The 25,889-nt window shown below is 45.3% G+C and overlaps 1 protein-coding gene across 4 annotated transcripts in view; it reads left to right on the top strand.

The window, feature by feature from the left end:
• Positions 1-25,889, top strand: part of ZMPSTE24 (zinc metallopeptidase STE24) — a 114,373-nt gene that overhangs the window by 14,326 nt on the left and 74,158 nt on the right. For all 4 annotated transcript variants that reach the window (XM_077838094.1, XM_077838092.1, XM_077838091.1 and 1 more), the window contains exon 3: positions 2,958-3,044. In XM_077838094.1, coding sequence (XP_077694220.1) covers positions 2,958-3,044 — 87 coding nt within the window. The remainder of the gene's footprint in view (positions 1-2,957; positions 3,045-25,889) is intronic.

Below are 25,889 nucleotides of genomic sequence, written 5' to 3'. Positions count from 1 at the left end.
CTCATCAATGTTGAATAGAGGGGGACGATCATGTCCCTTGATCTGCTGGCAATGCCCCTACTTATACATCCCAAAATGCCATTGGCCTTCTTGGCAACAAGGGCACACTGTTGACTCATATCCAGCTTCTCATCCACTGTAACCCGTAGGTCCTTTTCCGCAGAACTGCTGCCTAGCCATTTGGTCCCTAGTCTGTAGCGGTGCATGGTATTCTTCCGTCCTAAGTGCAGGACTCTGCACTTGTCCTTGTTGAACCTCATCAGATTTCTTTTGGCCCAATCCTCCAATTTGTCTAGGTCCTTCTGTATCCTATCCCTACCCTCCAGCGTATCTACCACTCCTCCCAGTTTAGGGTCATCTGCAAACTTGCTGAGGGTGCAATCCACACCATCCTCCAGATCATTTATGAAGATATTGAACAAAACCGGCCCCAGGACCGACCCCTGGGGCACTCCACTTGATACTGGCTGCCAACTAGACATGGAGCCATTGATCACTACCCGTTGAGCCCAACAATCTAGCCAGCTTTCTATCCACCTTATAGTCCATTCATCCAGCCCATACTTCTTTAACTTGCTGGCAAGAATACTGTGGGAGACCGTGTCAAAAGCTTTGCTAAAGTCAAGGAACAGTTGGTCCTGCTTTGAGCAGGGGGTTGGACTAAATGGCCTCCTGAGGTCTCTTCCAACCCTAATCTTCTATGATTCTATGACCTATGAGGAAAGGTAAAAAACACTGTGGTTGTTTAGTCTTTAGGAACGGAGAGTGAGGGAGTACCTAGTAAGTCTTCAAATATGTTAAGGGCTGTTATAAAGAGGACTGTGATCAGTTTTCCATGTCCATTGAGGGTAGGATAAAAAGCAATTGGTTTAATATGGAACAAAGGAGGTTTAGGTTTGATATTAAGAAAATGTTTCAATTGATAAGGATAGTTAAGCTCTGGAATAAGCTTCCAATGAACATTGTGGAATCTCCATCATGGAAGGTTTTTTAAGAACAGGTTGGACAAAGACCTGTCAGGGATGATTTAGGGTTACTTGGTCCTGCTTCAGCAGAGGGGCCTGGGTTAGATGACTTTTTGAGTTCCCTTCTAGACCTGCATTTCTATCGTTCTGAGATTTCCTTCTGTCAGTATGAGTGCATCTTAAAGACCAGGGATTCATCTTGGGATCCCTCAGTAAGGCTTAATCTTCATTAACAGGCTAGGATATGTACCTTTCTTTGACACTTTAGGGCAGACTTCTGTCCTTTAAGATACTTTCTTTGTTGCTGCAGTCTCACAATGATGAGGGCGTGAGCTCCTCTTTAATCATCCCTTCTCCTCACCCTCTGTTTTTTCCAGGAAGTTTTTTTATTCGCTTACTCTTTGTCCCCAAAGTGAACACCCAGTTCCATGTGAGTGAACTCATTGTTCTTCATCTGTCTGAACCCGCTACCCTCTTCAGACAATAGGCTGTGTTTTGTTAAGCGTGTTCTCAAGTTCGATCTTAATTCTCAGGAATTTAGGAAGTCAAAACAGCTATCTCTGTTTTGAGGGTTTTAAAGGCTGCAGCTAATGCCAGTGTTGTGCTTTAGGCTGCATTAGTTTGCGCTTTAGGCTGCATTCTTGCAGTATATGACCAGGTTGGTGGACTTGGCTTGGATTTATCAGGTGCTACTTGGCTAGAAAAGCCTCCTCTTTATGGGCAGTGAGCATTCATTTCCTAGGTATATAAGGTGGCAATGTGGTGGTCATCCTGCTTCTTGATATACTTCCTCATTAACTGGGTCTCTTTGCTTCTCAGGCTGTCTTTTGGCTCCAGGACCCTGCTAGCAACACAGTAGGGTAGGCCCCCTTCACCTCCTGTGACAACTATTTGTTACATACACTGTCTGTCCAGTAATGTACTTTCGTAGGTGGGAGAAGTGAGAGGCATATGACAAAGGAAAATCACTTACTGGTAATCTGCTTGTCATAGTTTCCTCTTCTCCTCCCCCCAACCCCTTTACAGGGTGCTTGCCTATTATTTCTCTTGGTGTCTTATAGACTGACTTTGGAAGTTAGACTAGAGGGAGGCTTTCTGGCTGAAACTCATGTAATCAGGATGGGATTTCAGAACTCTTTGACTCCTTTCTTCAAATAGGTGAAACTACAGCACTGTCTGGCCATTAATTCTGTGTTGTAGAATGATCGAAGAGGAGACTGCAACTAACAGAATTACCAGTAAGTGATTTTAGTATTTTCCCTTTCAACTCACTTTATTCATGATCTTTTACCGAAGAGAGTTAACAACTTGTCTTTCTATGACCATTCATCAATAACTGAAATTCTAGGTGTTAGGTGCCAAAAGGTTAGAGGCAACTTGCAAGAGCAGAAACACAGTTTTTCTTGTGTCCTTTTGCCATCTTTTATTATATCTAAACTTCAACCTGAAAGTTGGTTTTTCTTTAAATAAATAAATAAATAAATAATCGGCTTGTTTTTGTAAATCAGAAATTACATCCTATCCAGGCTGGAAGATGCTCTGATGACTTGAGATCTAGCGCAAGGTGATATCACACTAGTGAAGGAAGTAAAAGTCTGACTGTTTGAAAGTCTGTTTTTGTTTTTTATCAGCTATTTAACTTCACTGGTTGTCTTTCTAAATAAGGAAGCCTTTGTTAAAGATGTACCCCCAAATCTTCAATTAAGGTAGTAGAGGCCACAGTAACCATGCCCTGAGATGTACCAACATTTCCCAAGTGAAACCAAGGAAGGTCTGACTTGCTATTCCTGATGTCTAAGGTTAAAAAGGGAGGGGAGGGGGAGCTAAAAAACCTTGCAGGTGTTCTTTATATATTGTAAAGAAGCAAAAGGATGTAAAAAAAAAAAAAAAAATTCCATGTCACTTTTCAAAATTGGTCTTGTCCTTTTCAGGCTTTTTTTACTCCATGATAGCACAGAGTGAATTGAATCCATTACATGTTTTTTGTTATAGATGATTCTTCTCTGTGGAGGAATTCCTTTCCTTTGGAATGTATCTGGACAAATCTCTGGTCGTGCTGGTTTTGAACCAGAATACGAGGTAAGCATTTTTAACTGTTTCTGAAAATGGTGGGTTCCTAAACTGTGTGTATAACAGAATTTATGTTAAAGATCCCATTTACTTTTATTGTACTGTATTGTATTGTAGAGAAAGAAAGGATTATATATTTATAGTTAATTTTCTGATATGGTGAACTGGATGGTTCTGAGGAATCATAATCGTATATGAAGCCTTTTGTTACTAGGTCACTAATTCAAATCCAGCCTGGTCTCTGACCATCAAACAGCTTTTTATCACACAAGTCAGTTGAGATGGTTATCAGATTTTTAGTGGCACCCTTTTGCAATCTCAGAATGGACACAAAGAGGGCTCACTCCTAGATGTGGTCTTTCGAGATCAGAGATGTGGGGATGAAGCGTGAGGCTTCCTGGGTGATGTCTGTTTGGTGAATGAATTAGTGTTCTCAATGCTGAAAGCCCTGACAAGTAAGAGAAATTACTTACAATTAATAATTTTAAAATGGAAAGAAAAGCTTTTTTCCCTTCTTCCTCATTGTGTTGCCTTTCCAGATCCCATGTAACCACCACAGAGGAGATAAATTACCTTTCCTTACCCATCCCTCAGTTCTTCTCTTTTCACTGGCCATGGTAGTCATGGATCCCAACCTCCTTTGTGCATGGTCTGTTGCTACACTATGGGCACTATAGTAATACAGTTGTAGGGTAGATGCTTTCTGTTGTTCCATAACTGTAGGCACTCCACCTCCTCGAGTGGTGGTAGCTAGGTTAATGGAAGCATTGTTCTATCAATGTAGCTCTGCCTGCATAGGTAGGTTGGCTTAGCTAGGGCACTTGGAGTGTTGTTTGTTTTTTTTCCCCACACTCTGAGCACCATAGTTATGTCAACTTTAATTTTAGCAGTAAAAACTAAGACCTGGTCTACACCCTAAAAGTTAACACCATGTAAAACTTATCTTTTGTTGAATAGTTCTTAGTATAAGAACTGATCCAAACCCATAGAAATAAATGGGAAGACTCCCTTTGACTTCTGTGAGCTCTGTATAAAGCCCATAGTTAAGATTTGTTTTTGTAGCATTTAGGATTTATCAGACAGAACTTGCTGCTTTGGTAGACAGAGAGTGCAGAATAGGAGAAGAGACTTTCCTCTTGCATTGCTGGTTTGAACGTGACCTACCTGAACAGCAACTTCAGCATTTTTGTTTAGAAACCATTTTAAGCCACAGTCCCACAATCAAGAAAGAAGGCCATACCTGGTTTAGAGTGGAAGTGAAAGAAGATATTAAAACAGACAAAAAACAAACGGAAGAAAAGGGAAGTTGATAGTAATGAATATAAATCAGAAGCTAGGAATTGGAAAAAATTGATGAGGGAAGCAAAGTGACACAAGGAAAAATCTATTCTGCAGAGTTAAGGACAATAAGAAGTTTTGTTAGCATTTGTTTTAATCCTAATATGCTTATAATGATATTGGTCCTTTACTAGATGGAAATGGTAGAATAATCAATAATAATGAAGAAAAGGCAGCAGTGTACACTTAAAAAATTTCTGGTCAGTATTTGGAAAATACCTCACCATATCATGGGTGGTGATGGATACCTCACCATATCATGATGGTGATGACACACACTTTCTATTCCTATAATAACTCAGAATGATGTTTAACAGCAGCTACTGAAGTCAGACATTTTTAAATCATCAGGCCCAGATCACTTAGAATCATAGATTCATAGAATATCAGGGTTGGAAGGAACCTCAGGAGGTCATCTAGTCCAACCCCCTGCTCAAAGCAGGACCGATCCCCAATTAAATCATCCCAGCTAGGGCTTTGTCAAGCCTGACCTTAAAAACTTCTAGGGAAGGAGATTCCACCACCTCCCTAGGTAACACATTCCAGTGTTTCACCACACTCCTAGTGAAAAAGTTTTTCCTAATATCCAACCTAAATCTCCCCCACTGCAACTTGAGACCATTACTCCTTGTTCTGTCATCTGCTACCACTGAGAACAGTCTAGAGCCATCCTCTTTGGAACCCCCTTTCAGGTATTTGAAAGCAGCTATCAAATCCCACCTCATTCTTCTCTTCCACAGACTACACAATCCAAGTTCCCTCAGCCTCTCTTCATAAGTCATGTGTTCCAGACCCCTAATCATTTTTGTTGCCCTCCGCTGGACTCTTTCCAATTTTTCCACCTCCTTCTTGTAGTGTGGGGCCCAAAACTGGACACAGTACTCCAGATGAGGCCTCACCAGTGTCGAATAGAAGGGAACGATCACGTCCCTCGATCTGCTGGCAATGCCCCTACTTATACATCCCAAAATGCCATTGGCCTGTTGACTCCTATCCAGCTTCTCGTCCACTGTAACCCGTAGGTCCTTTTTTGCAGAACTGCTGCTGAGCCATTCAGTCCCCAGTCTGTAGCGGTGCATTGGATTATTCCGTCCTAAGTGCAGGACTCTGCACTTGTCCTTGTTGAACCTCATCAGATTTCTTTTAGCCCAATCCTCCAATTTGTCTAGGTCTCTCTGTATCCTATCCCTACCCTCCAGCATATCTACCTCTGCTCCCAGTTTAGTGTCATCCGCAAACTTGCTGAGGGTGCAATCCACCCCATTCTCCAGATCATTTATGAATATATGGAACAAAACCGGCCCCAGGACCGATCCTTGGGACACTCCACTTGATACTTAAATCTAAGAGTTTTAAAAGAACTAGCAGAAGTGCTCTCTAGACAGTTTTTTTTTTTTTTTTTTCAATAAGTCTTTGAACACTGCGGAAGTCCCAGAAGACTGGAAGAAAGTGAATGTTGTGCCAGTATTTAAAAAGAGTAAACGGGATGCTACAGGTAATTATTGGCCTGTCAGTCAGTCATTGATCCTGGGCAAGACAAATGCAAGGAGTAGGAGGAATTAAACAGGAAGAACTGAAAATATTAGTACATAAGCTAAATTAGTACTTAATTGTCATCATAGAGACTTGATGGGGGGAATATTAGTATAGAGTGGTATAGCTTGTTCACGAAGGACAGGCAGGGAATAAAGGGAGGAGGTGTTGCATTGTACATCAAAATATATATGCTTGTTCAAATGTCCAGAAGGAGGGGAGAGCCAGATAGTTAACATCGCTGGGGGGGATAAATGGAGGAAAAAAAGGGGACATCATGGTAGGGGTCCACTATAGACCACCAAATCATGAGGAGGAGATAGATGAGGCATGTCTAGAACAAATATCAGGAATATCCAAAACGTAAAACTTAGTAGTAAAGGGAGACTTTAGTATCCAGGCATCTGTTGGAAAAGGAATAAGGCAAAACACAAAATGTCTAATAAGTTCTTAGCATGCATTGGGGACAAGTTTTTTTTCAGAAGGTGAAGTAACCAGGGGGACAGCTATTTTAGATTTGATTCTGACTAATGAGGAGGAATTGATTGCAAATCTGAAGGTTAAAGGCAATTTGGGTGAAAGTGATCATGATTTTAAGGAAAAGGCATGAGAGCAGCAGAATAAGGACACTAGACTTCTAAAAAGCAAATTTTAATAAACTCAGAGAATGGGTAGATAAGGACCTATTTGAAAGAAAATGTAAGGGGAAAAGGAGTTCAGGATAGCTAGCAGTTTCTCAAGGAGACTGTATTAAAGGCACAGCAGTAAACTATCCTGATGCAAAGGAAAGATAGGAAGACTAGGAAGAGACCATTAACAGCTCTTTAATTACCTGAAAATCAAAAAGGAATCCTACAAAAAGCAGTAACATGAACAAATTGCTAAAGAGAAGTAAAAAGAATAGCACAAGGATGTAGGGACAAAATCAGAAAAACAAAGGCTCAAAATGCATTACAACCATGCAAGGGGCACAAAAGGCAATAAGAAGTTGTTCCATAAATAGATTAGGAGCAAGACAGTGACAAAATAAAGCGTAGGCCCTCTACTTAGTGGGTAAGGAGAGCTTATAATGGGCTACTAGGATGATCCGAGGAATGGAAAATCTATCTTATAAGAGGAGAGTCAAAGAGGTTACCTTGTTTAACCTAACCAAAAGAAGGCTGAGGGGAGATGTGATTGGTCTTCCCAAATACATCATAGGGATAAATACCTGGGAGGGAGAGGAGTAATTTAAACGCTAACATTAACAGAAGAACAAATGGATATAAACTGGCCATCTACAAGTTTACGCTTGAAATTAAACAAAGGTTTCTAACCATCAGAGGAGTGAAGTTCTAGAACGGTTTTCCAGGGGGAGCAGTGGGAGCAAAAAATCTGACTGGCTTCAAGACTCAGCTTGATAAGTTTATGGGGGGGATGGTACGATAAGACTACCTACTATGGCATTCAGCCCATCTGCCACTGCTAGTAGCAAATATCTACAATGACTGATGATGGTACATTAGATGGGGAGGGCTCTGAGTTAGTAAAGAGAATTCTTTCCCATGTGTCTGGCTGGTGGGTCTTGCCCATGTACTCAGGGTCCAACTGATCTCCATATTTGGGGTAGGGAAGGAATTTTCCCCCGGTTCAGATGGTAGAGACCCTGGGGTTTTTCACCTTTCTCCAGAGCATGGGGCATAGGTCACTTGAAGGTTGAACTTAGTGTCAGTTGCAGGTTCTCTGTTACTTGAATTCTTTAATTCATGATTTGAGGACTTCAGTAGCTCAGTCAGAGGTTAGGGGGTCTATTACAGGAATGGGTGGGTGAGATTCTGTGATCTGCAATGTGCAGGAGGTCAGACTAGATGATCATGATGGTCCCTTCTGACCTTAGAGCAGAGGGGCTGGGGCCATGACCACCCCACTTTTTAAGAAAATAAACCACCTTGGTGGGCAAGGACAGGTAGTGCTGGATTCGCTCTGCTCCAGAGAGGCACTGTGTTCTCCTCCTCCTCATCAGCCCCATATCACCTGGGGCTGCTCCGCCTCCTACCTGCATCTCATGGGCGAGCTCCCTGTGTGGCTGGAGCTCAGCCTGGCTCCGCAAGCAGCAGGTGAGTCCCATTGCAGGCAGAGGAAGCCCAGCTCATACTGAAGATGGGTGGGGATGCCCACCGCAGTGTTGAGAGAGGGGAAGGGGAGTCCATGGGTGCAGTTTGGGGGGCAGCAGGGGGTCATTGGCTCTTCAAACAGAGGCAAGGCGTGGTGTGTGTGGGGTGCATGCTGAGTCAGACACTGCTTCCCCCGCCCATCCCCCAATTTTTGCAAGCATGGAGCTGCTGTGTTCTGCCTGGGGGAAAAGTGGGCTCTGTCCTTCTCACACTCTCTCCCTCCTCTCCTGCATGTTCCTGGCTCACTCAGTCCCTCTCCCTGCCTCCTGCAAGGGTGGAGGCAGTGGGGAAGGGGGAAGGCCAGGAAGTGAAGGGGAGGGGATGGAGCAGGGAGGGGGAAACTCAAGGCTATTAGGAGAAATCTTCCTGGCAATGCAATCTCTGCCTTAGGCTGTGGAATAATCTCCCAAGGGAAGTGCTAGAAGAAACCAAGTCTTGAGACTTTTAAAAGGAGACTGGACAAAACATACCATAAGGATCAGCCCTGCAATGGCAGGGGGAGAGATCGAGCCGGGATGATCATTGAGGGCTTTTTCTCCTGTAACTTCTGTAATCCCATCTCACTATTCAGGGAGTACAAATTCTTGTACTAAAGGCCTGGTGCCTGGATCCTATTGGACTGGGATTGTGAATTAATACCTTGATATGCAACTTCTACTGGGCCAGTAGTGCAGATCCTGCTGCTAGTAAAGCTGTTTGCATGTGCCCTTGTGTTTAGCTAAACCATTGCCCTCAATCCCTGAGTGTATCCCCACTATACTGACAGAGTGTGCACTGTGACACTGCTATCCTGCTGTGTGGATCCCAGAGTGCTTGTACCGTGAATTTTTGACATGCTGCTATATTAGTCTCATTGTGCTGGTAGTACTAGTTCCCTGGTGTAATGATGACATTATGCTAGGAATATGAATCCTGAAAATAGTGCTCTGGTGTGATGGTCACTCTGGGCTGAATCCTCCATTTTTGTATGCAATATTGTTGTTGCTCTTCTTACTTCTGTCGGTGAGAGAGAGAGAGAAGCTTCTGAGCTTATGCAGAACTCTTCTTCAGGTCTGTAAGCTTGAAAGCTTGTCTCTCTCACCAATGGAAGCTGGTCCAATAAAATATATTACATCACCCACCTTAAAAAGAAAAGGAGTACTTGTGGCACCTTAGAGACTAAGCTGTAACTCACGAAAGCTTATGCTCAAATAAATTTGTTAGTGTCTAAGGTGCCACAAGTACTCCTTTTCCTTTTGCGGATAGAGATTAACATGGCTGCTACTCTGAAACCTATCACCCACCTTGTCTCTCTAATATGAATCCTGTCATTATGGCCCTTTTGGGCTGTTATAAAGAGCTGTTATAAAGAGGACTGTGACCAATAGTTCTCTGTGTCTGCTGAAGGTAGAATAAAAAGTAATCAGCTTAATCTGAAGCAGAGGAGATTTGTTAGATATTCGTGAAAACAGTCTAAATATACAAGTCGTTAAATTCTGGAATAGACTTCCAAGAGAGGTTGTGGAATTCCAGTTGTGACAGATACGGCAAATTTCCTGAAATGCCCTTTTGAGACCTTGAATTAAATTTGTGTTTTTGAGGTCCATTGTGTTAAATGTATTATTGTGGGCTGGGATTGTATGTAATGTGACAGATATGAGACTTGAGGGTTCAAAGTACTGTATTAGACAATGTGCAGTCAAGCATGGACTTCAGGAAAAAAAGTGTTAAGGTGAATGCAAAAATTTAGCCTTTTGAAGTTCTGCACTGAGGAGTGTGCCATTGTCTGCTGATCACATGTTACATGAGGCCAAGATCGAAGGCTCAAGCTGTAAAAAGAAGAGACTGAATTAGTCATGGTTGTTCTGGTTCTGAATCTGAGACAGTTATGAACATGTAATCATGCGGAAAACCCAGTTGTGGATTTTAAAAGACTGACATCTGCCAGAGCCCAAAGTTGGAGTTGGGGGTGACCTCTGGTAAGCTTTTTAACATGCATGTGTGTTCTTTTATTGTTTATAATGTTTTCTCTGTAATGCTTTCACCTTAAGAATATATGTGGTTGGTTAGAAAGAGCTGTGTGGTAACTTGTAACTGCTGGCAATTACCCTATTTCTAGCCTGAGGAGAGAAAGCAACGTACAGATGCTGGCCTGTTTAGGCAGTCTGGCTTGCTGGGGATACCACAGTGTAGGCAGAGAACAGCTCAGCCTGGAAAAACCCTGGCCAGGAGGGAGGGAGTAGTGGGTGTCCTTGAGGGACCAGAGAGCGGGCATACAAATGTAAAGATGGTCTAAGTGTAGTTGGACCTCCCTTACCACAAGGGAGTCCCTTCCTGACTTACATTGCTATGATTCCAAGGTAATGGAGTGGCTGATGTACAACTTGATTGATAAAGAATTAATGCCAGTCAATGTGGGTTTATGGAAAATAAATCCTGTCAAACTAACTTGGTATCTTTATTTGATGCGATTACAAGTTTAATTGATAAATGTAATAGTGTTGATGTAATATACTTAAACTTTCTCCTTTGAGTGTCCTCTGCATATTCCTATTCATGGGGTGCTCCAACCAGTGCAGCCTGAATGGTAAAAGTCTACTAGCAATGTGCCCTTCCCCCGAACTCTAGACATTCAAGGGCATGGGTTTAAAGGGAGTGTGGTGCTCCAGCACCTCAGTTCTTTCATCCGCCATCAGCTGAATGATTACATTCTTGTTGTATGGTCCTTACAGAAACATAGTAGCTGGATAGTTTGTATAGTGTTATAGTTTTAAGTTGAGATCGCTAAAGGATAACATGTCAGATCAGATGGCTAAGAAGTCTTGTTTCAAAAGACATGTCTCATGCCTGGCATAATTCCCAGTATCCGATGCACATGCCAGATGCTTGGAATGTTTTAGGGAACGTCATCCTCGCTCTAAAATGTCCACACTGCTCATTGTTTACTACAGGGGTGTAGAAAGAGAGACAAAACAGGCTCCCAGCAATTTTATTGCAGGAAACTCTGACAGCAGTGGTAGCTCCTCTGAGCTTTGGCTCCAAACAATTCAGCCGGAAAGAAGTGAGATTCAGCTTCTTTGTCAAGCGCAGAATCTTAGAGTTAAGGATGCGGAAGAGAAGAAGAGGTTTGGTTCAGTGAAAGACTCTGTTCCCAGAACTGTCCTGTTTCAGAAAGATTTGGTTGCGCCCCTCGGTGTTGGCCTTATTACAAAGAGAGGAGGACTTACAGGGACAGACTCTTATTATGAAGCCAGACTCTTGGGTCTGCAGGAGTTTAAGGATCCAATTAAAAGAGCTGATGAGAGTTCATTAACTAGTACAGCTCTGCATAGTATTACTATTAAAGCAGTAGTTCATCAGGCAGACCTGACTACAGCTCTGTTGACAGTTGAAGTGAGTACTGCATCTCAGGATGTGTCATGTGTTACTACAACCAATCAGGCTGTCTACTTCTCCGAGAGTCGTCAAAGAATAGGAAAGAGTCAGAGCTCTCTGTTGCTGCCTCCTCCTAAGATCACTTCTGGAGAAGAACTCCTTGCCGCTTTCCTTTTTAAGGAAGTTATGGTCTCCATTTCCATGGGAGCCGTGAATGGATTGGGGCCAGAGAGATGCAGATCACAGATTAGAACCAGGAAAAAAATATTATAATCCGTTCAATGCAGCCTCACTGGACCCGCAGGCACAGAAATATTTCCAGCCGGATCCATCGCTGGGGTGGTTCTTCGAGCAGTGTATCTATGGGTGCTCCACCTCAGCTCTCATCCCCTAATGCCCCTACTCTGCTTGCGCTAGATTGATGTCATCTTCATCATCTGGACCCATGGAAAAGAAGCCCTTGAGAATTCCACCATGATTTCAACAATTTGCATCCCACCATTAACCTCAGCCTGAACCAGTTCACACAAGAGATCCACTTCCTGGACACTGCGGTGCTAATAAGCGATGGTCACATAAACACCACCCTATACCAGAAACCTACTGACCGCTATTCTTACCTACATGCCTCCAGCTTTCATCCAGACCACACCACACGATCCATTGTCTACAGCCAAGCTCTATGATACAATCGCATTTGCTCCAACCCCTCAGACAGACAAACACCTGCAAGATCTCTATCAAGCATTCTTACAACTACAGTACCCACCTGCTGAAGTAAAGAAACAGATTGACAGAGCCAGAAGTATACCCAGAAGTTACCTACTACAGGACAGGCCTAACAAAGAAAATAATAGAACGCCACTAGCCATCACCTTCAGCCCCCAACTAAAACCTCTCCAACACATCATCAAGGATCTACAACCTATCCTGAAGGACGACCCATCACTCACAGATCTTGGGAGACAGGCCAGTCCTTGCTTACAGACAGCCCCCCATCCTGAAGCAAATACTCACCAGCAACCACACACCACACCACAGAACCACTAACCCAGGAACCTATCCTTGCAACAAAGCCCGTTGCCAACTGTGTTCACATATCTATTCAGGGGACACCATCATAGGGCCTAATCACATTAGACACACTATCAGAGGTTCGTTCACCTGCACATCTACTAATGTGATATATGCCATCATGTGCCAGCAATGCCCCTCTGCCATGTACATTGGTCAAACTGGACAGTCTCTACGTAAAAGAATAAATGGACACAAATCAGATGTCAAGAATTATAACATTCATAAACCAGTTGGAGAACACTTCAGTCTTTTTGGTCACTCGATTACAGACCTAAAAGTTTCAATTCTTCAACAAAAAAACTTCAAAAACAGACTCCAATGAGAGACTGCTGAATTGGAATTAATTTGCAAACTGGATACAATTAACTTAGGCTTGAATAAAGACTGGGAGTGGATGGGTCATTACACAAAGTAAAACTGTTTCCCCATGTTTATTTCCCCCCCCTCCAGCCCCCACTGTTCCTCAGAGGTTCTTGTCAACTGCCGGAAGTGGCCCACCTTGATTATCACTACAAAAGGTCCCTGTCCACATCCCCCCTCTTGCTGGTAATAGCTCACCTTAAGTGACAGGTTTCAGAGTAACAGCCGTGTTAGTCTGTATTCGCAAAAAGAAAAGGAGTACTTGTGGCACCTTAGAGACTAACCAATTTATTTGAGCATGAGCTTTCGTGAGCATCCGATGAAGTGAGCTGTAGCTCACGAAAGCTCATGCTCCAATAAATTGGTTAGTCTCTAAGGTGCCACAAGTACTCCTTTTCTTTTCACCTTAAGTGATCACTCTTGTTACAGTGTATATGGTAACACCCATTGTTTCATGTTCTCTATGTATATAAATCTCCCCATTGTATTTTCCACTGAATGCATCTGATGAAGTGAGCTGTAACTCACAAAAGCTTATGCTCAAATTTGTTAGTCTCTAAGATGCCACAAGTACTCCTTTTCTTTTTGTAGGTGTATCTGTGTCCTTGTGCCTCTAACCGGGGATTTTAGTTAGCAGTGTCCATTCAACTGCACTCTCCCTCCCCCATTGTCTGACTCAGGGCTATTTAGCACTATGCAGGCAAACCACACTCAGTTCCTTCTCCCTGGCCTTTGTCCTGGAATGGAGTGAGCAGTTCTCTTTGTTCTCTGCATCATTAGTATAAATAGTTGGTTTTAGTTCTTTTTGTTCTTCTTAATAGTTAGGGTTTTTTAAAAAAAATGAAAAAGAAAATAACTTTACGTTTCCCACCCTTTTGGGAGGGAACGCCCATCTGCCCATCCCCCTAGGGGCATTAGGAGATGTTCTAACTTCTCTTACTTTAAAAAAAAAAAAAAAAAAAAATGGGGAGAGAAAAGAGGACTGAACATCTTTCTTCTGCACTCCTCGCTGCTAGAGGGTGATAGCCCCTCCCCCCTCTCCCTGGCTTACCTAGCTTTAAGAGTTGCCTCTCCTGCAAGGAGTCTATTCCAGCAGTGGACAGACACTCTCACTGTGTCTGGTGCCTGAGAGAGTCCCATATCATGCAGAAGTCCTCCCTCTGACACCAGGTAAAGCTGAGGTCTTGCAAGAACCAGGAGCTGTAGTTAAAACTCCTCCTTATGGAGAAGGCACTTCAGCCTCCAAAGGACTCCGATGCTGCCTCCAGATCCTCCCTGGAACTTTCAACTTCAAAGTGGGTAGAGTTGTAGGGGGGGAAAAAGCAGATTTCCCTCTGTAAAGGCTTGAGAAAAAGGGCTCCAAGCCCACAGTCTGAGTAGTTGCCCAGCCAGAGTGGTTTCCCAGCGTGATCGACCACCTTGCTACCGACCGCTCTGAAGCATCAGGGTGCCTCCACTGTGAGCTCAGCCGCACTGCCTTGAGACGCCAAGGGCTCAGGCTGTGAGGTAGCGGTGCCACGCCCTAAGAAACGGAGACAAATACTGTATTTCTTCTAAAGGAGTGGCACCCAGTAAACCTTCAGTAACAGATGTGACACAGCTCCCATCTAGGGAGCTCTGTGCACCTTCACAACCATTGGCACCAACAACTTACCACAGACACTCCTCCGTGATACCGAGTGAGCTGACAATACTGTAAGAGTTCTGGCACCAGGCTCTGTGTACCACCAATACCTTAGTCAGCACCACCCTTACCCAGTGATAAGTGACCAGGACGATGTCATTTGCCTGGCCTCTCACTGTGTCCAGAACCCCTGAGCCAGTGGAGGAGGAAGCTTTGGAAGAACACAAAGAAGGGCTTGAAGGGGAAGCTGCCCCCACAGCAAATTTCTTCTCATCTTCACCAGATGAGGCTGTAATTGCCTCCACCTCCATCATCACTAGCTGATGATTTTAAGACCTTTCAGAATCTTACCAAGGGGGTGGTGGATAAACTGCAAATTCACCTGCAGGAAGTGACAGACACACATTACAAGCTGGTGGATATTCTACACACTTCTCATCCAGAATTGCCCTCCCAATTAATTAGGCGATTCTAGATGCTGCTAAAATCATCTGGCAGACAGCAGCCTCCTTAACACCAACTTGTAAGAGAGCCAACAAGAAGTACTATATCCCTCCCCAGGAGGCAGACTTTTTGTTTCAACATCCGCAACCCAACTCAATTAGTGGATGCGTTTAATGTACGTGGCAAACAAAATCATGCCAAGTTGACCCCAAGTCAATCAGGATTGGAAGAGACTACATTTCTTTTGGAGGAAGGTGTATTTGTCGGCAACATTGCAGTTTAGAGTTGCAAACTACCAACCTGTTATGGCCAAATATGATTTTATTAATTATGGGAAACTCAGTGCGTTTATGGAACATCTATCTACCAGAGGTGCAAAAGAAGCCATTTCAGACCATTGTCCGAGATGGCCAATTAGTATCCAGAACTGCTCTACAGACAGCACTGGATGCAGCCAATACAATGGCTCACTCAGTCTCCACAGCAGTGTAATGAGGCAGGCTTTCTGGATACGCCTTTCAGGGTGACCCAAAGAGCTGCAGATGACAGTGGAACATAGAATCATAGAATATCAGGGTTGGAAGGGACCCCTGAAGGTCATCTAGTCCAACCCCTGCTCGAAGCAGGACCAATTCCCAGTTAAATCATCCCAGCCAGGGCTTTGTCAAGCCTGACCTTAAAAAATTCCAAGGAAGGAGATTCCACCACCTCCCTAGGCAACGCATTCCAGTGTTTCACCACCCTCTTAGTGAAAAAGTTTTTCCTAATATCCAATCTAAACCTCCCCCACTGCAACTTGAGACCATTACTCCTCGTTCTGTCATCTGCTACCATTGAGAACAGTCTAGAGCCATCCTCTTTGGAACCCCCTTTCAGGTAGTTGAAAGCAGCTATCAAATCCCCCCTCATTCTTCTCTTCTGCAGGCTAAACAATCCCAGCTCCCTCAGCCTCTCCTCATAAGTCATGTGTTCTAGACCCCTAATCATTTTTGTTGCCCTTCGCTGGACTCTCTCCAATTTATCCACATCCTTCTTGTAGTGTGGGGCCCAAAACTGGACACAGTACTCCAGATGAGGCCTCACCAATGTCGAATAGAGGGGGACGATCACGTCCCTCGATCTGCTCGCTATGCCCCTACTTATACATCCCAAAATGCCATTGGCCTTCTTGGCAACAAGGGCACACTGCTGACTCATATCCAGCTTCTTGTCCACTGTCACCCCTAGGTCCTTTTCCGCAGAACTGCTGCCTAGCCATTTGGTCCCTAGTCTGTAGCGGTGCATTGGATTCTTCCGTCCTAAGTGCAGGACCCTGCACTTATCCTTATTGAACCTCATCAGATTTCTTTTAGCCCAATCCTCCAATTTGTCTAGGTCCTTCTGTATCCTATCCCTCCCTTCCAGCGTATCTACCACTCCTCCCAGTTTAGTATCGTCCGCAAATTTGCGGAGAGTGCAATCCACACCATCCTCCAGATCATTTATGAAGATATTGAACAAAACCGGCCCCAGGACCGACCCCTGGGGCACTCCACTTGACACCGGCTGCCAACTAGACATGGAGCCATTGATCACTACCCGTTGAGCCCGACAATCTAGCCAGCTTTCTACCCACCTTATAGTGCGTTCATCCAGCCCATACTTCCTTAATTTGCTGACAAGAATACTGTGGGAGACCGTGTCAAAAGCTTTGCTAAAGTCAAGAAACAATACATCCACATCTCCCATTTGAAGGGCTCAAGCTTTTCGCAGATAAGATGGGCTCCTCTCTTCAAAACCTGAAGGATTCCTGGGCCACATTATGCTCCCTGGGAATCTACAGTGCGGGACAAAAGAAAAGGTACAGCTCTCAACCACAGCACAGGTCACAACCTCATCAGTACCCACTGTCACAGCGTAATTACAAACTGCAGTGCAAAAGTCCCAGAGTACAAAAGCAGAAGCAGTCAGCACTCCAATCTGCATCCTCTCAGCCCTCTTAGCACTTTTGATGGGTTCGGTGTGGGTCTGAATAGTTATTCCTTGCAACTTCAGCTGCCTTCTGCGCACTTGTTTAGTCCCTTCGGAAGTCATCTGGCCATCTTTCACAACAGTAGGGGGAATATCACCGCCAACAGATGGATCTTGGAGATTTTTTCGAAGGGGTTATGCCATTCAATTCACATCGTATCCCACCAGGAGAGTGCCAGAGCTCCCTCCCTCTGCAAACAAGTACTCCTTCCCTCTGTACAGAAGCACTCAAACTTTGGAATTGGTGCATCTGTCACAACATGCTCATCTCAGCTTCCACCTACCAGGGATGCAGAATGTGACAGCTGACAGTCTGTTGCAACACACAAGGGAACTGAACTCAGAGGTGCTTTGTGACATATTTGCCCTTTGGGGAACTCCAACTATAGATCTCTTTGCTACTTACTGGACCAAGAAATGCCCTCGCTACTGCAGGGCCAGCCTGTGGAAACATTCACTGGGGGATGCCCTCTTACTCCTATGGGACAGGAACCTCTTGTATGCCTTTCCCCTTTTCCCTTTTCTATACAAAGTCCTGTTGAAAATCTGATGAGTTAAGCTAAAGTTATTCTGATTGTCCCTTCCTGGCTAAGACACGTCTGGTTTTGCCCTCACTTGCTCTCTCAGAACGACGGGAAGATCCTTCACCCCAACTTGCGGATCCTCCGCTTTCATGCTTGGTTCCTTCTCGATTTGGAGGTAGAATGCTCTGACAAGGTGAAAGATGTTGCTAAACAGCCAAAAGTCGACCACTTGATGCACTTACCTACAAAAATTGAAACTCTTCCAAATTTGGGGTCATTCTAAGCACATAGGCCCAGCCTCATTCTGCCTCTCTCTGATTTTAGACTACATTTTCGACCTCGAGGTCAAAACTTTTGCTCGGCTCCCTTAAGGTGTATCTCGTGGCCATAACGGCCTTCCACCATCAAGAAGACACATACTTGGTGTTCACTCAACTGCTGATGTGTAGATTCTTCAGGTAGTGTCCCTATGGGTGCTACACTGTAGGGTGTGGCCAAAGAGCTGCGGGATGGCCATGGGCTCCGGCAAGTTGCAGACCCCATGTGATAGCCAATCGGCTGAACAAGAAGTAGGACTGAGTGGACTTGTAGGCTCTAAAGGTTGACATTGTTTTATTTTTGAGTGCAGCTATGCCAAAAAAATATATATACATTTGTAAGTTGCACTTTCATAAGAGTTCGCACTACAGTTCTTGTATGAGGTGGATTGAAAACTATTTTTTTGTCTTTTTTAGTGTAAATATTGGTAATAAATAATATAAAGTGAGCACTGTACACATTGTATTCTGTGTTGTAATTGAAATCAATATATTTTAAAATGTAGAAAACATCCCAAAATATTTAAATAAAAAGTATTGTTTAATAGTGCAATTAAAACTGCAATTAATCACAGCTGTTTTTTTAAATCTCACAATTTTATTGCAATTTTTTTTAAATCATTTGACTGGTCTTCTTTAAACTTTGTTTTTCTTCAACACTACCCCTTCCACCCCCGGCCTGTGGCTCCCCTGGACAGGATATGAGTTCACCAAGCTTCAAGAAGTGTCTTAGTAGCAAAGAATCTAGCATAGTGACTGACGAACATTCTCAGTGTGCTCTCTCTGTCTGGGAGAGAACCACATTCTTCGGAAGTGTGGTTTATGCCAGCAATTGACACCCAAATCTAGAAAGGATAGAGAACTGAGGGTATGTCTACACTACGAAATTAGGTGAATATTATAGAAGTCTATTTTTAAAAATCAGTTTTATACCGTCAATTGCATATGTCCACACTAAGCGCATTAAGTCGGCGGAGTGCGTCCTCACTACTGTGGCTAGCATCGACTTACGGAGTGGTGCACTGTGGATAGCTATCCCACAGTTCCCACAGTCTCCACCACCCATTGGAATTCTGGGTTAAGCTCCCAATGCTTGATGGGGCAAAAACATTTGTCGCGGGTGGTTTTGGGTACGTCATCAGTTGCCCCTCCCTCCGTGAAAGCAACAGCAGACAATCGTTTTGCACCTTTTTTCCGTGCGGACGCCATACTGCTTTCAGCAGATGGTGCAGTAGGACTGTTAACCATAGTCATCCACCGCTTCCGCTGCAACTCTGCTCTGCTGCTATTGTCTCAATAGCGAATTTCTCTATGTTGTCTGTCATGGGCTCCTGGGTACATGTGTTCTTCTTCAGGAAATGTGCGCGGTGCTAACGGTCGTCCTCCACCGCTTCTGCTGCAACTCTGCTCTCATGAATCCACCTTGCAGGTCCTCTCGTCATTCTCTCTAAATATCCTCGTGGCATCCGTCATCAGCTACCGCTTCCACTGCAACTCTGCTCTCCTGCAGATGCCATACGATGGCATGCATGGAGCCTGCTCAGATCACCGCTGCAGTTATGAGCATTGTAAACACCTTGCGTATTATCCTGCAGTAGGTGCAGAACCAGAACCTGCAAAAGCAGGCACGGAGGAGATGGCAATGCGGTGACGAGAGTGATGGGAATATGGACACAGATTTCTCTCAAAGTACGGGCCCCGGCATCCTGGTGGCAACAGGGCAGGCTCATGCCATGGAATGCCTGATTCTGGGCCTGGGAAACAAGCACAGATTGGTGGGACTGCATAGTGTTGCAGGTCTGGGATGATTTCCAGTGGCTGCAAAACTTTCGCATGCGTAAGGGCATGGAACTTTCATGGAACTTTGTGACTTGCTTTCCCCTGCCCCGAAGCTCAAGAATACAGAGATGAGAGCAGCCCTCACAATTCACAAGCGAGTGGCAATAGCCCTGTGGAAGCTTGCAACGCCAGACAGCTACCGGTCAGTCGGGAATCAATTTGGAATGGGCAAATCTACTGTGGTGGCTGCTGTGATCCAAGGAGCCAACGCAATCACTGAGCTGCTGCTATCAAGGGCAGTGACTCTGGGAAATGTGCAGGTCATAGCAGATGGCTTTGCTGCAGTGGGATTCCCTAACTGTGGTGGGGCAATAGACGGAATGCATATCCCTATCTTGGGACAGGACGACCTTGGCAGCCAGTATGTAAACCGCAAGGGGTACTTTTCAGTGGTGCTGCAAGCACTGGTGGATCATAAGGGATGTTTCATTGACATCAACATGGGATAGCTGGGAAAGGTACATGATGCTTGCATCTTCAGGAACTCTGGTCTGCTTGAACAGCTACAGGAAGGAACTTACTTTCCAGACCAGAAAATAACGGTTGAGGATGTTGAAATGCCTATAGTTATCCTGGGGGACCCCTCCTACCCCTTAACGCCATGGCTCATGGAGCCACGCACAGGCACCCTGGACATTAGTAAGGAGCTGTTCAACTATAGGTTGAGCAAGTGCAGAATGGTGGTAGAATGTGCATTTGGATGTTTAAAAGCGTGCTGGCGCAGTTGACTGACTCAGTTAGACCTCAGCGAAACTAATATTCCCTGCTTGCCCTGTTATTTCTGCTTGCTGTGTGCTCCACAGTCTCTGTGAGAATAAGGGGGGAGACGTTTATGGTGGGGTGGGAGGTTGAGGCAAATTGCCTCGCCACTGATAACGCGCAGCCAGACACCAGGGCGATTAGAGCACAGCAGGGCACGCTGTGCATCAGAGAAGCTTTGAAAACCAGTTTCATGACTGGCCAGGGTGCGGTGTGACAATTCTGTTTTGTTTCTTCTTGATGAAAACCCACCCCCTTGGTTTACTCTACTTCCCCAACCACCCTCCTCCCTTCGATCACTGCTTGCAGGGGCAATAAAGTCATTGTTTCAAAATCATACGTTCTTTATTAATTCATCACACAAATAGGGGGATGACTGCCAAGGTAGCCCAGGAGGTGTCGGGGAGGAGGGAAACACCAGGTGGGGTGGGGGCGTTCTTGGGCATCTGGGTGAGGAGGCTATGGAACTTGGGGAGGCGGGCGGGCAGTTACACAAAGGCTGCAGTGGCGGTCTGTGCTCCTGCTGCCTTTCCTGCATCTCCACCAGACGCCGGAGCATATCAGTTTGAACCCCCAGTAGCCTCAGCATTGCATCCTGCCTCCTCTCATCATACTGCCGCCACCGCTCCTCTTGCTCCCGCAGCCTCTCATCTTGCTCGTCCCTTCTGTCCTCACGTTCATTTTCTGCTTTCCTGGACTCTGCCATTGTTTGCCTCCACGCATTCTGCTGAGCTCTTTCAGTGGGGGAGGACTGCATGAGCTCAGAACATTTCATTGCGAGTGAGTGAGGTTTCTTTGCCTTCTTATCTGCACTAGCCTCTGGAATGAAGATGATAAGGGGAGTGTTGAAACATTTGCAGCTATGGGAGGAAAAAAAGGGAGAGTAGTATTTAAAAAGACACATTTTAGAGAACAATGGGTAGACTCTTCCACGGTGAACCAAGCTGTTAACATTACATAGCACGTGTGCTTTCGGTACAAGGTCACATTTTGCCTCTTATATTGAGGGCCTGCTGGTTTGGTGTGTGAGATTACATATGCAGGGCCGGGCGACAGAATTTGGCTTGCAAGCAGCCATGGTAAGCCACAGTCTTTCAGCTTCTTCAACCTTCATAACAAGTGGGAATGGTTTCAAACAGCAGCGCCCTCCTTTCCCATACCAAGCACCTGTTGGGTTGGCCATTTAAAAGGAGGGGCTGCAGTTTTCGGGTTAATGTTCAGCACAAACCCAACTAGCCCCTCTCCCCCACCAAATTCTCTGGGATGATCGCTTCACCCCTTCTCCCACCACGTGACTAGTATCAAAAAAGATCCCTGCCAGCCAAATGTGAACAGCTCAGCGTGAATGGCCCCTTCTCCACCGCGTGGCTAAAACCGGGGATGATTTCTTTTCAGCCACAGGCAAACAGCCCAGCAGAAACGACCACCTTTGAATGTTCCCTTAATAATGTCCGTGAAGGATTTCCGCTCCATCCCCAGACATATTAATAGACTTTTCCAGTAGCTGTACTGGCCGCTAATGCATCCCAAGTCTTCAGGGCAAATCAGTCATTAAATACACTTGCCTTTAAACCATGTATTATAATTACAAAGGTACAGTCACCAGAGGTGCCTTCTCCGGCTTCATGGTTGGGGCCCGCCTTGGGAGGGTTTGGAGGGTATTGGCTCCAGGGTGATAAACGGTTCCTGGGTGTCGGGGAGAACGGTTTCTCTGCTTGCCTGTTGTGCGCTATCCTCCTCCTCCTCTTCCCCCAAATCCTCATCCGTGTTGCGTGAGACTCCCCCCTTGCAGATGTCCACGGACGGGGAGAGGGAGTGGTAGGGGCACCCCCTAGAATTGCATGTAGCTCATCATAGAAGTGGCATGTCCGGGGCTCTGACCTGGAGCGGCTGTTTGCCTCTTTGGTTTTTTGGTAGGTTTGCCTGAGCTCCTTAATTTTCATGTGGCACTGCTGCGGGTCCCTGTTATAGCCTCTGTCCATAATGACCTTGGAGATTTTCTCAAATATATTGGCATTTCATCTTTTGGAACGGAGTTCTGATAGCATGGATTCATCTCCCCATTCAGTGATCAGATCCAGTACCTTCCGTTTGGTCCATGCTGGAGCTTTTTTGCAATTCTGGGACTGCTGATGAGCTCACCAAGCTGGCCAAACAGGAAATGAAATTCAAAAGTTCCCAGTGCTTTTCTTTTGTACCTGGCTAGTGCATCTGAGTTGAAAGTGCTGTCCAGACTGGTCACAATGGAGCACTCTGGGATAGCTCCCGGAGGCCAGTATTGTCGAATTGCGTCCACGCTACCCCAAATTCAAACCGGCGATGTCTATTTCAGCGCTAATCCCCTTGTCGGGGAGGAGTACAGAAATCAATTTTAAGAGCCCTTTAAGTCAACAAAAATGGCTTCGTCGTGTGGATGGGTGCAGGGTTATATCAATTTAACGCTGCTAAATTCGACTTAAACTCATAGTGTAGACCAGGGCTCAGACTTAAGCTTCTTCTGATGAAAGCTACCCTCTAACAACCCTCGGAGCGGCGCCAAGACTCTGTACGACAGGAGTCCTCATGGCAACCCTCAACGTCTAAGGAAGGTGAGTCTAAGAAATTAACCATGAACCACTCACAAGCCTTCTAAGAAAAGAGCTGTGAGTCCTCACAGCGAGCCATGACTGAGTCGAATACGCTATCTGGCTCACTCACTATCAACAGCACTGAAGCGATCTAAATCTGGTACCCAGAGCTCAAAGAGTACCACCCTAACAGAACATGTTGGGCTGCCTAAGGACCTGATGGGTGCAAACAAGGAATCATCGGTACCAACTGGGCGAAAGGAAACTAAAGAATCCATCTTGGGGAAGGCTCCTTCGGTGTGGACATTGACGTCAGTACTGTCATTGGTATGTCAGGCACTGGCGGACCGTGCGATCAGGACTGCGTCGTTCACTCCTTTGGTGCAGTCATCTTGGCGCTGCCAACTGCTATTGGTACCTACACCTGTAGCACCGCCGGACTTTTGGTACGTGTCAGACCTTTCAGTGTCTGATGCATCAGACTGAACTCTACTCATTACCGGGTCTCCGGTACTAAGTCCACCCAGAGCTCCAAACTTGCCGGTGACGACATACTAGGCACCCCCATTTTCGAGTCCTGAGTCAGACAGTGAGCTGATGGACCGCAACCTTGTCATGGTGGAGAGGCTTGTCTGGGCTAAAGACCCTCAAAGCTATATTGTCCAGAACTTTCATACTCCTAGTAGGGTCACCCTTGGCAAACAGGTCTGAGGTGAGGCTCCTGACCAACCGTGGTCCAAACTTCACAAGCCCCCAACAGTAGATCAGGCGCATAAGAAGACCTTAGTACTCTGCAGCTGTGAGGGCTGCAGCAGGAGGGAGGCCCCTGGTTGTCTTGGATCCCTTTGTCACCAGGTAAGGGTCTTTCTCCTCTTCTGTGGTTACTGCCTATGCACTGGTTTCCCCATGTTAAAAGATTTAATGCGCAGGCCTCTGCCAAAGGGCTCACAAAGCCCTGCAGCGACGGACAAGTGGTGGTGAAGACAGGAGCAGTGTTCCCTGGGAGTCTTCAGACACAAATCTGCTCGCAGGTGTGGCTGTTGTCTTGTGCTTGGATGAGACAAAAGAGCATTTCTGTAGCAGTGGCTGTGACTGAGAAGGCCTTTTCAGGATCCCCTCTGCTCACCACAAATGGGGAGGGGTCTAGAAAAGGTGCCCCAAACATAGGCTGTTTCAGTCTTCTTGCTGGATGACCGCCTCTAATGGGATCACTCAACTTTGCAGCTGAAATAAGAGATACAAGACCATGTATTTTGCCACCTGATATGTCCGCACCCTTATGGACTGTCAGCACAGTGAATGCCCTGAAAGAACTGCCATAATGGCCAGAGGACTGGCAAGACTGAACATTGACATTGCAGCCCTTAGTGAGACCCATTGGGCCGGTGAGGGTCAATTAAATGAGGATGGAGGTGGCTACGCTTTCTTTTGGAAAGGAAAGTCATCAGAAGAGTGACGCATTCACGGGATTGGCTTTGTCATCAAAAATAAGATCACCAGTCAGCGTTTGGAACTTCCCGTGGGGATCAACGAGTGTCTCAGCACTCTTCAGTCTTGTCTTGACTGTCTTGACTCTTCAGCACAAGTTCAGCAACAACTAATATGCCACGGTCACCCGTGCATATGTCCCAGCACTCGATGATGAGGAAGATAACAAGAAGCAGTTTTATAGTGCTCTTGATGCGATCCTCACAAACACACCTAAGGCAGACAAACTCGTCCTCCTGGGAGATTTCAGAGTCAGAGAAGATTCCCAACTCTGGAGTGGCACAATAGGTAAAGGAGGGCTGGGAAATGTAAACCCCAATGGTAATCTCCTCAGCAAATGTGTGGAGCATGACCTGCTCATCACAAATACCATTGTTAGGCAGAGTAACAAATTTAAGACCAGCTGGAAAAATCCTCGGTCCAAACACTGGCACTTCCTTGACTGTTATAGTCAGAGTCCGAGATTACACCAACATCCATATAACACGAGCTATGACAGGTACAGATCACTATTGGACAGACCAGCAGTTCAGCAACACCTGTCTGAAACACTCTAACTTGCCTGACAACATCATTGACATTCAAGAGCAGTGGGATCAACTTAAAAATACCATTCACGGTGTATGCACTGAAACCATAGCATATTCCACTCATTGGCATCAAGACTGTTTTGACGAAAACGAGGAAATCCTAGCATTAATTCAGCAGAAAAGAAATGCATTCTGTAACTGGCAAAATGATTCCTCTAACCAACGAAAACATGAGGCCTATCACCTGTTCTAGTTGGAAGTCCAAAGGAGGCTACATGACATCAAAAACAAGTGGTGGCAAGAAGAAGGTCTCTGAGATCTAGGGTTTCGTAGGCTGGGATGACATGAAAAGCTTTTTTCAAGCAACAAAAGTTATATATGGGCCACGCTCCAAAAGCCCAACCCCCTTACGTTCCCAGGATGGCTCCACCCTCCTCAAGGATAATGCAGTTATTAAACAAGAGCACTTTGAGAGCCTACTAAACCCGAATCCATGGTCTCTTAAGAGACCATCAAGTTCATTCCACAATGCTCAGCAATGGAACACCTTGCTGATCCCCCATCTTCTGAGGAAGTCTGGTGTGCCATTACCCAGATTAAAAATTCACAAGCCAGACAGCATTCCAGCTGAGGTTTTTAAAGCTGGTGGAACAATACTCCAGCACAAACTTTGCCAATTCCTCGACAAAATCTGGACCTGCAAAGAAATTCCACCTGCCTTTAAGAATGTCAGCATTGTTACAATATTCAAGAAAGGGGACAAATCTTTGTGTGGGAACTACAGAGGTATTGCCCTCCTCTCCATCGCAGGGAAGATACTTGCACAGATCCTACTAAATAGTCTCCTCCCTCTTGCCGAGGAACTCGTCCCCGAAATCAGTGTGGTTTCAGACAATCCCAAGGCACAACTGACATAATCTTTGTGGCATGATGTATT

Source organism: Eretmochelys imbricata, chromosome 19 (genome assembly GCF_965152235.1).
Source record: "Eretmochelys imbricata isolate rEreImb1 chromosome 19, rEreImb1.hap1, whole genome shotgun sequence".
NCBI classification, from domain to species: Eukaryota; Metazoa; Chordata; order Testudines; family Cheloniidae; genus Eretmochelys; species Eretmochelys imbricata.
Note: the sequence above shows the minus strand (reverse complement) of the source record. Positions and strands in the feature narration are given on the sequence as shown.